Source organism: Eleginops maclovinus, chromosome 1 (genome assembly GCF_036324505.1).
Source record: "Eleginops maclovinus isolate JMC-PN-2008 ecotype Puerto Natales chromosome 1, JC_Emac_rtc_rv5, whole genome shotgun sequence".
NCBI classification, from domain to species: domain Eukaryota; kingdom Metazoa; phylum Chordata; class Actinopteri; order Perciformes; family Eleginopidae; genus Eleginops; species Eleginops maclovinus.
Window position 1 is genome coordinate 26,621,282 of NC_086349.1, and position 12,620 is coordinate 26,633,901.

Genomic DNA, 12,620 nt, shown 5'->3' on the forward strand with positions numbered 1-12,620 from the left:
TAGAGTCTCTACTTTAAAGAGTCCTCTCCTGCTGATGTTCAGGTGTATATCAGTATGTAGTGTCTCTACTTTAAAGAGTCCTTTCCTGCTGATGTTCAGGTGTATATCAGTATGTAGAGTCTCTACTTTAAAGAGTCCTCTCCTGCTGATGTTCAGGTGTATATCAGTATGTAGAGTCTCTACTTTAAAGAGTCCTCTCCTGCTGATGTTCAGGTGTATATCAGTATGTAGTGTCTCTATTTTAAAGAGTCCTCTCCTGCTGATGTTCAGGTGTATATCAGTATGTAGCATATCTACTTTAAAGAGTCCTGTATTTTGATTCGCTGCAGCCATGCACGGGGACCGCCCTCGTTATGTGATTGACAGGCCGGCCTTTAACCTCCCAGACTTTGACCGAGAGTTTGACAAGAAGGGCCGACAGTTCCCCATCGGAGAGAAGGTGAAGAAGCTGTTCAGGTACAGAAACACGATCACAGTCTCTGTGCTCGGCCTCGTGTTGCTGCTGGGACTCAGAGTGAACTCCAGGTGTGTGTTCCTGCAGATGCTCGGTGCTCAGGCTGCAGGCTCTGCTGCTCAGACTCCTGCCTGTGCTCAGCTGGCTCCCCAGATACAAAGTGCGGGAGAGCCTGCTCTGTGATGTGGTCAGCGGGGTCAGCGCCGGCACCATCCAGGTCCCGCAGGGTCAGGAAATCCTCTCAGTAACACCTTTATTCAGCACTGTGTCTCCACTCTATATCGTTTGATAATATCCTGACTTTTATGACGGTTATCTAAAGGTTTCTGTTCCCTGCAGGCATGGCGTTCGCCCTCCTGGCTAACCTCCCTCCCGTCAACGGCCTCTACTCCTCTTTCTTCCCCCTCATCCCGTACTTTTTCATGGGCACGGCTCACCAGATGGTCCCCGGTAAATCACAGAGATGTATTATCTGCAGACTTGTTTTAAACCCCTGACAGTGATGAAGCTGCAGGTCAGCCGTGACGCCTTGACTTCCTGTGCAGGTACGTTTGCGGTGCTCAGCATCATGGTGGGCATGGTGTGTCTGCATCTAGCTCCAGAGTCAGACTTCAGTCACTTCAATGAGACTCTGAACGCGACAGTGGTGGACACGGAGCAGATGAATGAAGTCCGTCTGGGGATATCTGGAACCCTGGCCTGCCTGACTGCCATCATACAGGTACTGAGACTAGGCTTCACTGCACCGAAGGTTCTTTAAATGGGAAATAAAAAAAGGGACAAGATAAGAGGATGAGCCTTTGTTAATCACCAGGGGGGATTCCAGATTTCCACTCTGTTATTGTATACACACAGCACACATGGTTAGGAACTAAACACACACACATGAAGAGGCTCCAGCTACCGGTACACACTCTTACCGGCGACCCTTCAGTCCCCAAGCCCCTACAGACTGAGCTACTGCTGCCCCCTGTGCTCTACTAAAGGAAGATTTTAACATCTGCTTCACTCTCTTAGTTAGAAAAAATCTGGAGGTTTTTTCTGTCTTCATAACACAGAAGTGCTTTTGGGGCATTTTTTCTCTCAGATGACGAAGAAAAAATGAACAAAGTCAAACTCAGGAAGAAGTCAAACTCAGAAAGAAGTCAAACTCAGAAAGAAGTCAAACTCAGAAAGAAGTCAAACTCAGAAAGAAGTCTAAATCTGAAAGAAGTCTAAATCTGAGAAAAAAAGGGAATTAAAAAAAGTAATAATAATCCTGAGAAAAATGAAAAAAGTCCAAATATATTAAAAACAATTCCTAGAAAAAAAAGAAATGTGAGAAAACAGTCAGAAATCTGAATTCTAAAAAATGAGGTAAATAAAATTGCATTCCCTTTGATGAAATGCTTCTCTGTGCAGATCGGCCTGGGCTTCGTGCAGTTTGGGTTTGTCGCCATCTATCTGTCCGAGTCCTTCATCCGAGGCTTCATGACGGCTGCAGGCCTGCAGATCCTCATCTCAGTGCTCAAGTACATCTTCGGCATCAAAGTGCCGCCGTACAGCGGCCCGCTGGCCGTCGTTTATGTGAGTGACTCATAGCATCTTGTGCTGAAACAACATCGAATCACTCTGGTAGAACGTTTATGGGACTTCTTCCCTGCAGACTCTGGTGGATATTTTCCGGGGTCTTCCTGACACCAACGTGGCCTCGCTGGTGTTTGCGTTGGTCAGCAGCGTCGTGCTGATGGCGGTGAAGGAGCTGAGCGCTCGCTACCGCCACAAGCTGCCCTTCCCCATCCCCATGGAGATCATTATTGTGAGTCATTTGGATTTGACTCTTTCTCAGATTTCAAATTCCTGACTTTCTTCTTAGATTTAGATTTTTTTTTCAGATTTCATTTTTTTCTCAGAATTTTGCTTTATTTTTCTCTGTTTTAGAGTTTTTACTCAGATTATGACTTTTTCCCTCAGACTTAGAATCATTTATCAGAATTTATTTTTGATTTGTCATTTTTTCTCAGAATTCTGATTTTTGACATTTTTCTTCTCAGAGTTTTAATTTTCAATAAAATGTTTTTCTAAAAGACAGAAATTGGCACTTCTGTATTGTGAAGCTAGACAAAAGTAGATCAAAGTCTGAGTAACAGGGATGTGTATTCGATGTTATCAGCATGCTCTTGCCTCTGTATTTAATCCGTTAGTCTACTGATTTATCTGCGTCCTCTGTTGATTTCTGATTTCTGATCCATGGTCCCGCTGTAGGTGGTGGTGGCCACGGCCATCTCGGGCCCTCTGCATCTTCCTGAGAAATACCACATGGACATAGTGGGAGAAATTCCTCTGGGGTGAAGCATCCATCATCACATTAAAGAATCACTGGATGCATCTTTTATTTAATGACTTACACAACTCCTGTTTTCCTTCACTCTGCAGGTTCCCGGCGCCCATCCTGCCCACAGTGGGTCAGTGGGAGGAGATGCTGGGCACGGCGTTCTCCCTCGCTGTGGTCGGGTACGTCATCAACCTCGCCATGGGACGCACTCTGGCTGCAAAGCACGGATACGACGTGGACCCCAACCAGGTGGGAAGACTGCACATCCATTACTAATGAAATGAAATCAAACGTCATGGATGCAGCACCTGTCTTTAGACCCTTTCTTAAAACATCGTGCGTGTGGTTGAGCAGGAGATGCTGGCTCTGGGCTGCAGTAACTTCCTGGGCTCCTTCTTTAAGATCCATGTGATCTGCTGCGCTCTGTCTGTGACGCTGGCTGTGGACGGTGCAGGGGGGACATCGCAGGTATTAATTATAATAACTATAAATATGTGTAAAGTTTATGTGCTTAGTGACAGACTCTGTGACCTTATTCCAACTTAGTGTTTGTCGTGCAGAACAATGCATATTTCAAGCGTTAAAAATGACTGTTGAAGCCTGGTGACTGCGAAACTAGGGTTTCTTATGATTGTAGTTGAACTGACTGTAACTGACTGCTAACCTCTGCTCCTGTGTCTCTCCTCTCCCAGTTTGCCAGTCTGTGTGTGATGCTGGTGGTAATGGTGACCATGCTCGCCCTGGGAGCCTTCCTGAAGCCTCTTCCAAAGGTACGCGCACAGAGGAGCAAAAGGACTGAAAGATAAAGATTAATGCATGCATTCTGACGGGTGTCATCTTGGTTTCCCAGTCGGTGCTCGGGGCTTTGATTGCAGTGAACCTGAAGAACACGCTGCTGCAGCTCTCTGATCCGTACTACCTGTGGAAGAAGAGCAAACTGGACTGTGTGAGTGAGCGCCTCAGAGGTAACCTTGCAGCACAATCAGCTTTCCCAAGTTTTCTGCTAAGTTTACTATTCTTTGTCCTGCAGTGTGTGTGGGTCGTGTCGTTCCTGGCCACCTTCTTCCTCAGCCTGCCGTACGGAGTGGCTGTCGGGGTGGGCTTCTCCATCCTGGTGGTCATTTTCAAGACACAGTTGTGAGTAAACTCTATCCTGAAGATGTTTCTCCATCTGCAGGTGTTTTGTCACATTTGTGTTTCTATATCTGCGTCGTTTCTGAAGCAGCAGTGCATCTCTCCGTTTCAGCACATTTGCACCTGATCACCATATTTTTAAAATGAAATGCAGAAGTGTGTATTAATGCTTTCCTTATTCTACACTGTTCCTCCCAGTCGTAATGGTTCTGCAGTGGCCCAGATTATGGATACAGACATCTACAAAAACCCTAAGGTGTACAGCAAGGTATGAATATGTGATGTTGCTGCATATCATGTTTGAGGAAATGCTTCTAATATGTTTGCATTAACCCCACAGGTCATTTCAGTAACAGGCGTGAAAATATTGAATTATTGCTCCCCGCTCTACTTTGCAAACGCTGAAATGTTCCGTCAGAGAGTCGTCAAAAAGGTACGGCGAAAAAACCTGACCTCCACCTTTCAGTCCGTCAGAATTATGTGGTGTTTTGTTGATGTTTATTTTGTCTTTCAAGACAGGACTGGATCCTGGAAAACTGATCCTGGCCAGGAGGAAGTTCCTGGAGAAAGAGGAGAAAGGGAAAGTGAATGAGGAGAGGAAGGAGGCGAGGAAGAGGAAGCCCAGCTCCCTGGTTACCATGAAGTCTCAGGTGGGGTCAAGGTTATATAATAAGTCAAATAATACTAAGTGTTTTTATTTGTAATGCACTTTTCATAGACAGCAGACAAACTGAACACATAGTCCAGAGGTTAAAACATTCATGCATTATCTGCACATGATTATTATGAAGAAGGTAAAAAAGGCAAAGAAATAAATACAATAATAATTCAGACACAATTAATAAATACAAGAAAATGAAAGAAATATATCAAATGATAACATGCATCAATAAAAGAATATAAATATAATATTAAAATAAGGAATCAAAAAAGAAGGGTTAGGGTAATTAAACAAAATCTAGAAAACACAATTCAAAATGAAAATCAAATAAACAAATGCCAATAATATTGCTAATTAAAAAAGATATATTTATAATATTTATAATTCTGAGAGAAACTCCTGAGAAAGTCAGAATCCCCCAAAAACTGATTCAGATTTCTTCCTCAGACGAAGAAATTCAAAATCTGATCAAAAAATCGAATTCTGAGAAATAAAGTTAAATCAGGATTCTTGGAAATAGTCCAAATATGTCACAAAAAATCTGAAATCTGAATTCTGAGATAAATATGAATGAATACAAAATAATGAAAGAAATAAATCAAATTAAAACATAAATAAATACAACACAATAAATAATAATATAAAAATAATGAATGAAAAAATGAGATATCATTTAAATATAAACACAATTTAAATAATAATTTACAAATAAAATAAAATAAAATCAAATAAACAAAGAGTGGATAAAACCTACAATTACATTTTGAACCTCCCTCTCTCCTCTGACCTCCCTCTCTCCTCTGACCTCCCTCTCTCTGACCTCTCTCCTCTGACCTCCCTCTCTCCTCTGACCTCTCTCCTCTGACCTCCCTCCTCTGACCTCCCTCTTTCTGACCTCTCTCCTCTGACCTCCCTCTCTCTGACCTCTCTCCTCTGACCTCCCTCTCTCTGACCTCTCTCCTCTGACCTCCCTCCTCTGACCTCCCTCTTTCTGACCTCTCTCTGACCTCCCTCTCTCCTCTGACCTCTCTCCTCTGACCTCCCTCTCTCTGACCTCTCTCTCTCTGACCTCCCTCTCTCTGACCTCTCTCTCTGACCTCTCTCCTCTGACTCCCTCTCTCCTTGACCCTTCCCCTCTGACCTCTCTCCTCTGACCCTCCTCTCTCTGACCTCTCTCTCTGACCTCCCTTCCTCTGACCTCCTCTCCTGACCTCCTCCTCCTGACCTCCCTCTCTCTTGACCCCTCTCTCTCTCTGACCTCTCTCCTCTGACCTCCCCTCTCTCTGACCTCTCTCCTCTGACTCCCTCTCTCTGACCTCATCTCTGACTCTCTCCTCTGACCTCCCTCTCCTCTGACCGCTCTCCTCTGACCTCCCACTCTCCTCTGACCTCTCTCTCTGACCTCTCTCTCTGACCCTCTCTCCTCTGACCTCCTCTCTCTGACCTCTCTCCTCTGACCTCTCTCCTCTGACCTCCCTCTCTCCTTGACTCTCTCCTCTGACCTCTCTCCTCTGACCTCCTCTCCTTCTGACCTCTCCTCTCTTGACCTCCTCTCCTCTGACTCCCTCCCTCTCTCTGACCTCTCTCCTCTGACCTCCTCTCTCTGACCTCTCTCCTCTGACCTTCCTCTCTCCTCTGACCTTCCTCTCTCCTCTGACCTTTCTCCTTTTACCTCCCTCTCTCTGACTTCTCTCCTCTGACCTCTCTCCTCTGACCTTCCTCTCTCCTCTGACCTCTCTCCTCTTACCTCCCTCTCTCTGACCTCTCTCCTCTGACCTCTCTCCTCTGAACGCAGACCATCTCTCAGATGGAGCTGCAGAATGACTTTGATGCGAGCGAGCCCCCCACTAGCTACGTGAACTTCCACTCTGGAGTCGGTAGCGTCGGGGAGCCAGAGCCACCCCGCCCCACCCTGGAGCTGCAGCCCACCCCCTTCCACACCCTGATCCTGGACCTGGCAGGAGTGTGCTTCATGGACCTGACGGGCATCAAAACCCTCATAAAGGTTAGAAATGGATTGCTATTTTGTAATTATTATTATTATCTATGCTATAATGAGTTAAATGTTAGGTTTCGTTCATTATTATTATCCATATTCAACCTGTATTGCACTTTTTTATGATATAATATTTGGGTGTTAGTGTACGGAAACCCTGGATATTCTTTGTTCCCCTCACAGATGAACTCCAGCTACTCGACGCTGGGCATTAAGCTGTACCTGGCTAACGTCCAAGGTAAATCCTACATTTACTCAGGAGCATTTCACAGTTGTTTGCAAGGAAACCGAGCTTTAATCAGTCAAGTGTTAATGTCTGAAGGACACTGAGATTAAATGAACTCTTATCATACAACGTGCTGGCTTCCTAGAGAGATACTCGGTGGTGATACTCAGTTTTTTTAAATACCACCTGAGATGAAATCCTTTGTTTGAATCTGTTGTCTTGCAGCTCAGGTGTACGAGGAGCTGGAGAACGCAGGGGCGTTCGATGACGGGAATATCTCCCACAGTAATCTCTTCCTCTCCGTCCACGACGCCGTTGTGTTTGCTCAGCAGAGCGCGGCAGAGAGGAGGGTCTCCCCGGAGGTAAAAACATGTTCTAATGTCAGTGAAACAGAGACTCAGAAGCACCAAATTCCTGTTTTAGCACAGCGTTCATTCTCTGATTCAACGAAGGGTTAACAGAGACATCACACAGGACTTTGTGACACATTAAGAGCCACAGCAAACAGAATGACTCCAAGGTCACGCTGCATATTAGAGCTGTGTGCCTGAAGGAAGTACAGGAAATGCATCGTCTTCTGTCTGACTTTAAATATGAAGATGCTCTGTGTTTGCTGCAGGCAGAGAAAACCAAACAGGAACTCTCCTCCAACTTTAATGAGGAGAAGGATCTGGAGCAGGTAGGCACTAAAATACAAGCTGAAAGAATTCACCATGAAAGCTTTCCTCTATATCTAATAGTATTTACCTTTACAGGAGATGTTTGAGCACTGAAGAGGAGCGGAAGACACTCGCCAACAGATGTCTTTAATGTCACTGTGATGAAGACAAAGTGTATTGTTGCCGAAATACTCTGTATAGAATATCAATCCTCTAATTAAAACAGTAAACTGTGGCGTCAGTGAGCCTAATTGGATTTCTTGTTATTAATCAGACCTACTAATTGAACCATCAGACGTTATATGCAAGTTTACCGCCAGGCTCGAATCCACCTGGATCAGCAAGGTCTTACCTCTACTGACTCCTGAACCCGGTTCAATTTCCCTGCTGTAGGCAGACGAGAACTGAATCCGTTCAACTGATCCGTCGGATTCTGGTTTCTGTTGTGAGAAGTGGCACAATAAGTGTGTGTGTGTGTGTGTGTGGCAGTCGTGCAATGTTACCTCAGAGCAGGAAAGGATGGTGTGTTTTTCTTTGAGAAATGGTTCACAGTAACAGAAGAGGACATGTTAATCCCCAGCAAACAAATGTATGACCTGAGAAAGTCAAAATCTGAAAATAGATCTAATTGTGAGAAATAAGTAGAAATATGACAAAAAGTCAGAAAACTGAATTCTGATTAAAGGTCAAAACTTGAGAAAAAAAGTGTTGATAATAAAGAAATCTGAGATAAAAGTCCATAAATGATCTGAAGTCCTTAAATCACCGGTTATTTTGATCAGCTGGTAAACCTCCACTGTAGCACAGTGATCAGTACCGGACTCCACTGAGAGGGGGGGCTACACACCAGCACAACAAACCCCGAACACAAGAGGGCAGATAATGAGGGGAGCCCACTCCTCACAACATCCGTGTAGAGAAGCTGCTGACTGCAGTCAAACCCAACCTGCTGCAATTAACAGAGAGCCAGCTGCGAGCCAGCTGCATCCGCGCGGAGGACAACCCCCAGAATACAAACTGGAAACACGGAGTCAGCACTTTGAAAACTCTGACAGAAGCACAATGTGTAGTTTTCAGCCACCATGGGAGAGGGAGGGGGGGCGAAACTACAGCTGTAAAGCTTTTATTGCGGTTGTGCAGCGTGGCATCATGGGAGTTGTAGTCTTCAGCTTCATGTTCATGCTTCAGGAGATGTTTAGCACTTCCTCCTCTCCCCGGATACAGAGCAGTAAGAACTGTGACCCAGATACATCAGTGATGTTTGCACGATAATGCATGAATAATAATAACAACAACAATAATAACAATAACAATAATAATAACAAGAATAATAATAACAATAACAATAATAACTGTACTGGTCTGGGTGGATCTGAGCAGCAATCCCACTATCCAGTTCAGCTAAACTAATTGTTAATGAATAACTCCATGAAGCAGGGTGCCGATTATGAATGTTTACTCAAATTCAAAGAGTGAAACTGAAACACAAATGTAAATATATATATCAGTTACGAAACTGGATGCACTAAAAATACAAATACACAATATAACATATTGCAATAACTAAGTGCACAAAGGTTGGAGCTTTGCTGTATCACTCCACAGACAATAAACAGATAGGGAAAACATAGCTAGTGCCATATAAAGTGGTACAAATCGACCATCCAATAACCAAAACAATGCTGTTGATGCGTAGCTAAGGACCTAACAAGCTGCAGTACTTACAAACATTGCGATTATACAGCTAGCAAGACGAGGATGGTGGAAGATATGATTTTTAGTGTTAAGGTAGCTAAGTAGGCATTGGAATCACTTCCTGAATAGCCACTTCCGGTTTGACCGGAAGTACTAACAAATAAATGCGACTCGATAAAATAAAAGCCACAGCTTAAAAAAGAATAGGGTCCAGAACACTCCCCCCCCTGGGGTCTCTAACGAGCCCAGATAAAACCAAAAGTACTAGTCTTGTGGAGAAAGGAGGAGGACCACTTCGGTCACGGGACGGGAGAAGACTCTCTGGGTGCCTTCCTTGACGACTCTGATGTCCACTTTCCTCACGACCCCGTCCTGGCTTGGAAGAGTCTCCATGACAATAGCCATAGGCCACTGGTTTCTCTTGGCTTGATTGTCCTTCATCAGGACGATGTCTCCTACTTGGAGGTTGGGCTTCTTTTCCTGCCACTTGCGACGGCTTTGAAGCGTGTGGAGATACTCTCGTCGCCACCTGTTCCAAAAGGTGTCCGCTAGACTCTGAACCTGTTTCCATTCTTCCTTGAAGAGGTCTCCTTCCCCAAAGTGACCTGGGGGAGGAGGGGCAGTGCAGGTCTTCTGGGTCAAGAGCATAGCTGGAGTAAGGATGAGAGGAGACTCCGGGTCTGAAGACACTGGGACGAGGGGTCTTGCATTCATCACCGCAGTTATCTCAGCCATAAGGGTAGTCAGGACTTCGTGTGTGAGACGCGATGACCCACATTGAAGAAGCATGCAGTCGAGGATGCGACGGGCGATGCCAATCATGCGCTCCCATGCGCCCCCCATGTGAGATGAGTGGGGTGGGTTGAATACCCAGGAGCAGTTGTGCTCCTGAAGATATTTCTCCATGGTCTCTGAGCTGGAGCTTGGTTTATCCATCTCGAGTTCTCGGCAGGCACCGATGAAGTTGGTGCCTCGGTCTGAGCGTATTTGCTTTGCTGGGCCTCTGATGGCGAAGAATCTTCTCAGGGCATTAATGCAACTGCTGGCACTCATAGCTTCTATTACTTCGATGTGCACGGCCCTTGTGCACATACATGAGAACATGACAGCCCATCTTTTGCTGTTGGCGTGTCCTCCTCTGGTTCGACGTGAAGTAACCTCCCATGGTCCGAAGACATCCACACCGACATAGGTGAATGGAGGGGCTACTTGTAGACGCTCGGCCGGCAGATCTGCCATTTGCTGGTGTTCTGTCTTCCCACGAAGCTTCTTGCAGGTGACGCACTTGAAGAGAATGCTGCTGATGCATCTTTTAGCTCCAACCACCCAGAGTCCGGCTGCTCTGACAGCACCCTCTGTAAAGTGTCTCCCTTGATGCTTCACAGCCTCATGGTGATGACGCACAAGCAGGTTTGCGAGGTGATGGCGGCCCGGGATGATGATGGGATTTGTTTCTTCTGTTGCTAGCTTAGACTGAGTTATGCGGCCTCCGACTCTGAGAAGCCCATTGCTGTCGATGATAGGGTGTAGCTTCAACAGACTGCTACGAGGGGGGAGACTTTGTTCGGAGGCTATGCTCTTTAGCTCTTCTGCATAAAGCTCATGCTGGACACTCTTCATCACGAAGATCCTGGCTCTGTCCATCTCCTCCTCTGAGGGGCCCCTTGGACAGATGTGCCATCCTCTGCAGCTGCCCTTCTGTGCAGGCAGGGTGAAGGAATGGGCAATATGGATCAAGCGTGCAACTGTGGTGGTAAGAGAGGTCCACTTTGAGAAACGCTCAAAGCGTGTGGGGTCTGTTAGGTGTTGAGAGACTACGGTGAGGTTCACAGCAATCTCGGGGCGTAGGTCAGAGTCGGAAGCGGGGTTAACGAGGTTGAATGCCTCTCGGGGTTGGAGAGGATGGGGAGATGGATTCCGAAGAAAGGCTGGTCCGGAGAGCCATGTTGTGCTGCTTAATAAGGCCGCTGGGATAGACCTAGACCCGTGGTCAGCTGGGTTGTGGTCGGTAGGCACATGCCTCCATTGGTCTGGGGATGTGGTCTGTCGTATCCGTTGAACTCTGTTGTTCACGTAGACGAAGAACCGCCTTTCTTGATTGTGAATGTACCCAAGGACTACCTTGCTGTCTGAGTAGTATGTGATACGGTCGACCTCCAGGTCCATCTCTTCCACGATCAACTCTGCAATCTCGACTGCAAGCACTGCTGCGCACAATTCCAGTCTAGGGATAGAGAGGTCTGGTTGAGGCGCCAGCTTGGCTTTTCCAAAGACGAAACCGACCTCAGTCTGTCCCTCTTTAGTGGTGGCTCTCAGATAAGCAACTGCTGCGATGGCCGTAGTAGAGGCGTCCGCGAAGACACAAAGCTCCTTGAGGAGAGTACTAGAGGGAGAGAAAGATGTGTAGGTGCGGGGTATCTGGAGCACCTGTAGGTCTTTTAATGAGTCTCTCCACCTGGTCCACTCAGCTTCCCTGTTTCCGGGGAGGGGTGAGTCCCAGTCCTCGGCTTGCTTGGTGAGGTCTCTGAGGAGCAGCCTGCCTTGTATTGTGACAGGGGCTAAGAAGCCGAGGGGGTCATACAGGCTGTTTACCGTAGACAACACTCCTCTACGGGTGAATGGTTTGTTGTCGTCCATGGCCTGGAATGTGAAAGTGTCCGAAGCAATGTTCCAGGACACTCCGAGGCTGCGTTGTAGAGGGAGGTCATCGGTGAGGAGGTTGAGATCCTTGATATCCTTGGCACGATCTTCTGGAGGGAATGCTTCTAGCACAGCAGGTCTATTGGAGGCTATTTTATGCAGCCTGAGGTTGGACTCTGCAAGCATCATTCGAGCACGTCTGAGGACACTGATGGCCTCTGCTTCGGTAGGGAAGGACTTTAGTGCGTCGTCTACGTAGAACTCTCGTTCGATGAACCTTCTTGCGTCGCTGCCGAAGTTCTTTTCTTCTTCCTTGGCTGCTCTCCTCAGGCCGTAAATGGCGACGGCGGGGGATGGGCTGTTGCCGAAGACATGGACGCACATTCTGTAATCCACAATGTCACTGTCCGGTTCGTTGTTGTGGAACCACAGGAAGCGGAGGAAGTCCCTGTGGTCTTCACGCACTATGAAGCAGTGAAACATGTGCTGAATGTCGGCAGTGATGGCAACGGGTTCCTTCCGGAATCTCATGAGCACCCCTAAGAGGGTATTGTTGAGATCAGGGCCTGTGAGGAGTACGTCGTTGAGAGAGACTCCTTTGTAAGGTGCGCTGGAGTCAAACACCACACGGATCTGTCCTGGCTTCTTTGGGTGATATACTCCAAATGATGGGAGATACCAACACTCTTGGCCTTCCTGTAAAGGTGGAGCGATCTCTGCATGCTTGTTGGTAAGCATCTTCCCGACAAACTCTAGGTAGTGGGCTTTCATCTGTGGCTGCTTGCTTAGAGTGCGGCGGAGAGAGTTGAGACGGCTTTTGGCGTACTCCCTGTTGTTGGGC

At 46.7% G+C, this 12,620-nt stretch overlaps 1 protein-coding gene across 2 annotated transcripts; it reads left to right on the forward strand.

Annotated features, from left to right (window-relative positions):
• The first annotated feature begins 312 nt into the window (after positions 1-312).
• Positions 313-8,018, forward strand: LOC134869188 (solute carrier family 26 member 9-like). 2 transcript variants are annotated; one of them, XM_063890658.1, is made up of 20 exons: positions 313-456; positions 542-681; positions 794-904; positions 1,000-1,175; positions 1,856-2,020; positions 2,100-2,252; positions 2,699-2,781; positions 2,870-3,017; positions 3,123-3,236; positions 3,461-3,538; positions 3,619-3,714; positions 3,799-3,905; positions 4,101-4,170; positions 4,243-4,335; positions 4,418-4,552; positions 6,359-6,568; positions 6,743-6,797; positions 7,011-7,147; positions 7,405-7,464; positions 7,541-8,018. In XM_063890658.1, exons 1-20 carry the CDS (start codon positions 332-334, stop codon positions 7,556-7,558), a joined length of 2,274 nt encoding a protein of 757 aa, XP_063746728.1. In that variant the 5' UTR covers positions 313-331; the 3' UTR covers positions 7,559-8,018. The 2 variants fall into 2 exon arrangements, with proteins under 2 accessions (XP_063746728.1, XP_063746719.1); XM_063890649.1 differs by having other exon boundaries at positions 3,619-3,905.
• Positions 8,019-12,620: the final 4,602 nt, after the last annotated feature.

Bases quoted from the DNA above. Each gene is read 5' to 3' on its own strand.
- LOC134869188 (XM_063890649.1), top strand. From the start codon at position 332: ATGCACGGGGACCGCCCTCGTTATGTGATTGACAGGCCGGCCTTTAAC. The intron at 1,176-1,855 runs GTACTGAGACTA...TTCTCTGTGCAG, and splicing joins GCCTGACTGCCATCATACAG to ATCGGCCTGGGCTTCGTGCA. The intron at 3,018-3,122 runs GTGGGAAGACTG...GTGGTTGAGCAG, and splicing joins ACGACGTGGACCCCAACCAG to GAGATGCTGGCTCTGGGCTG.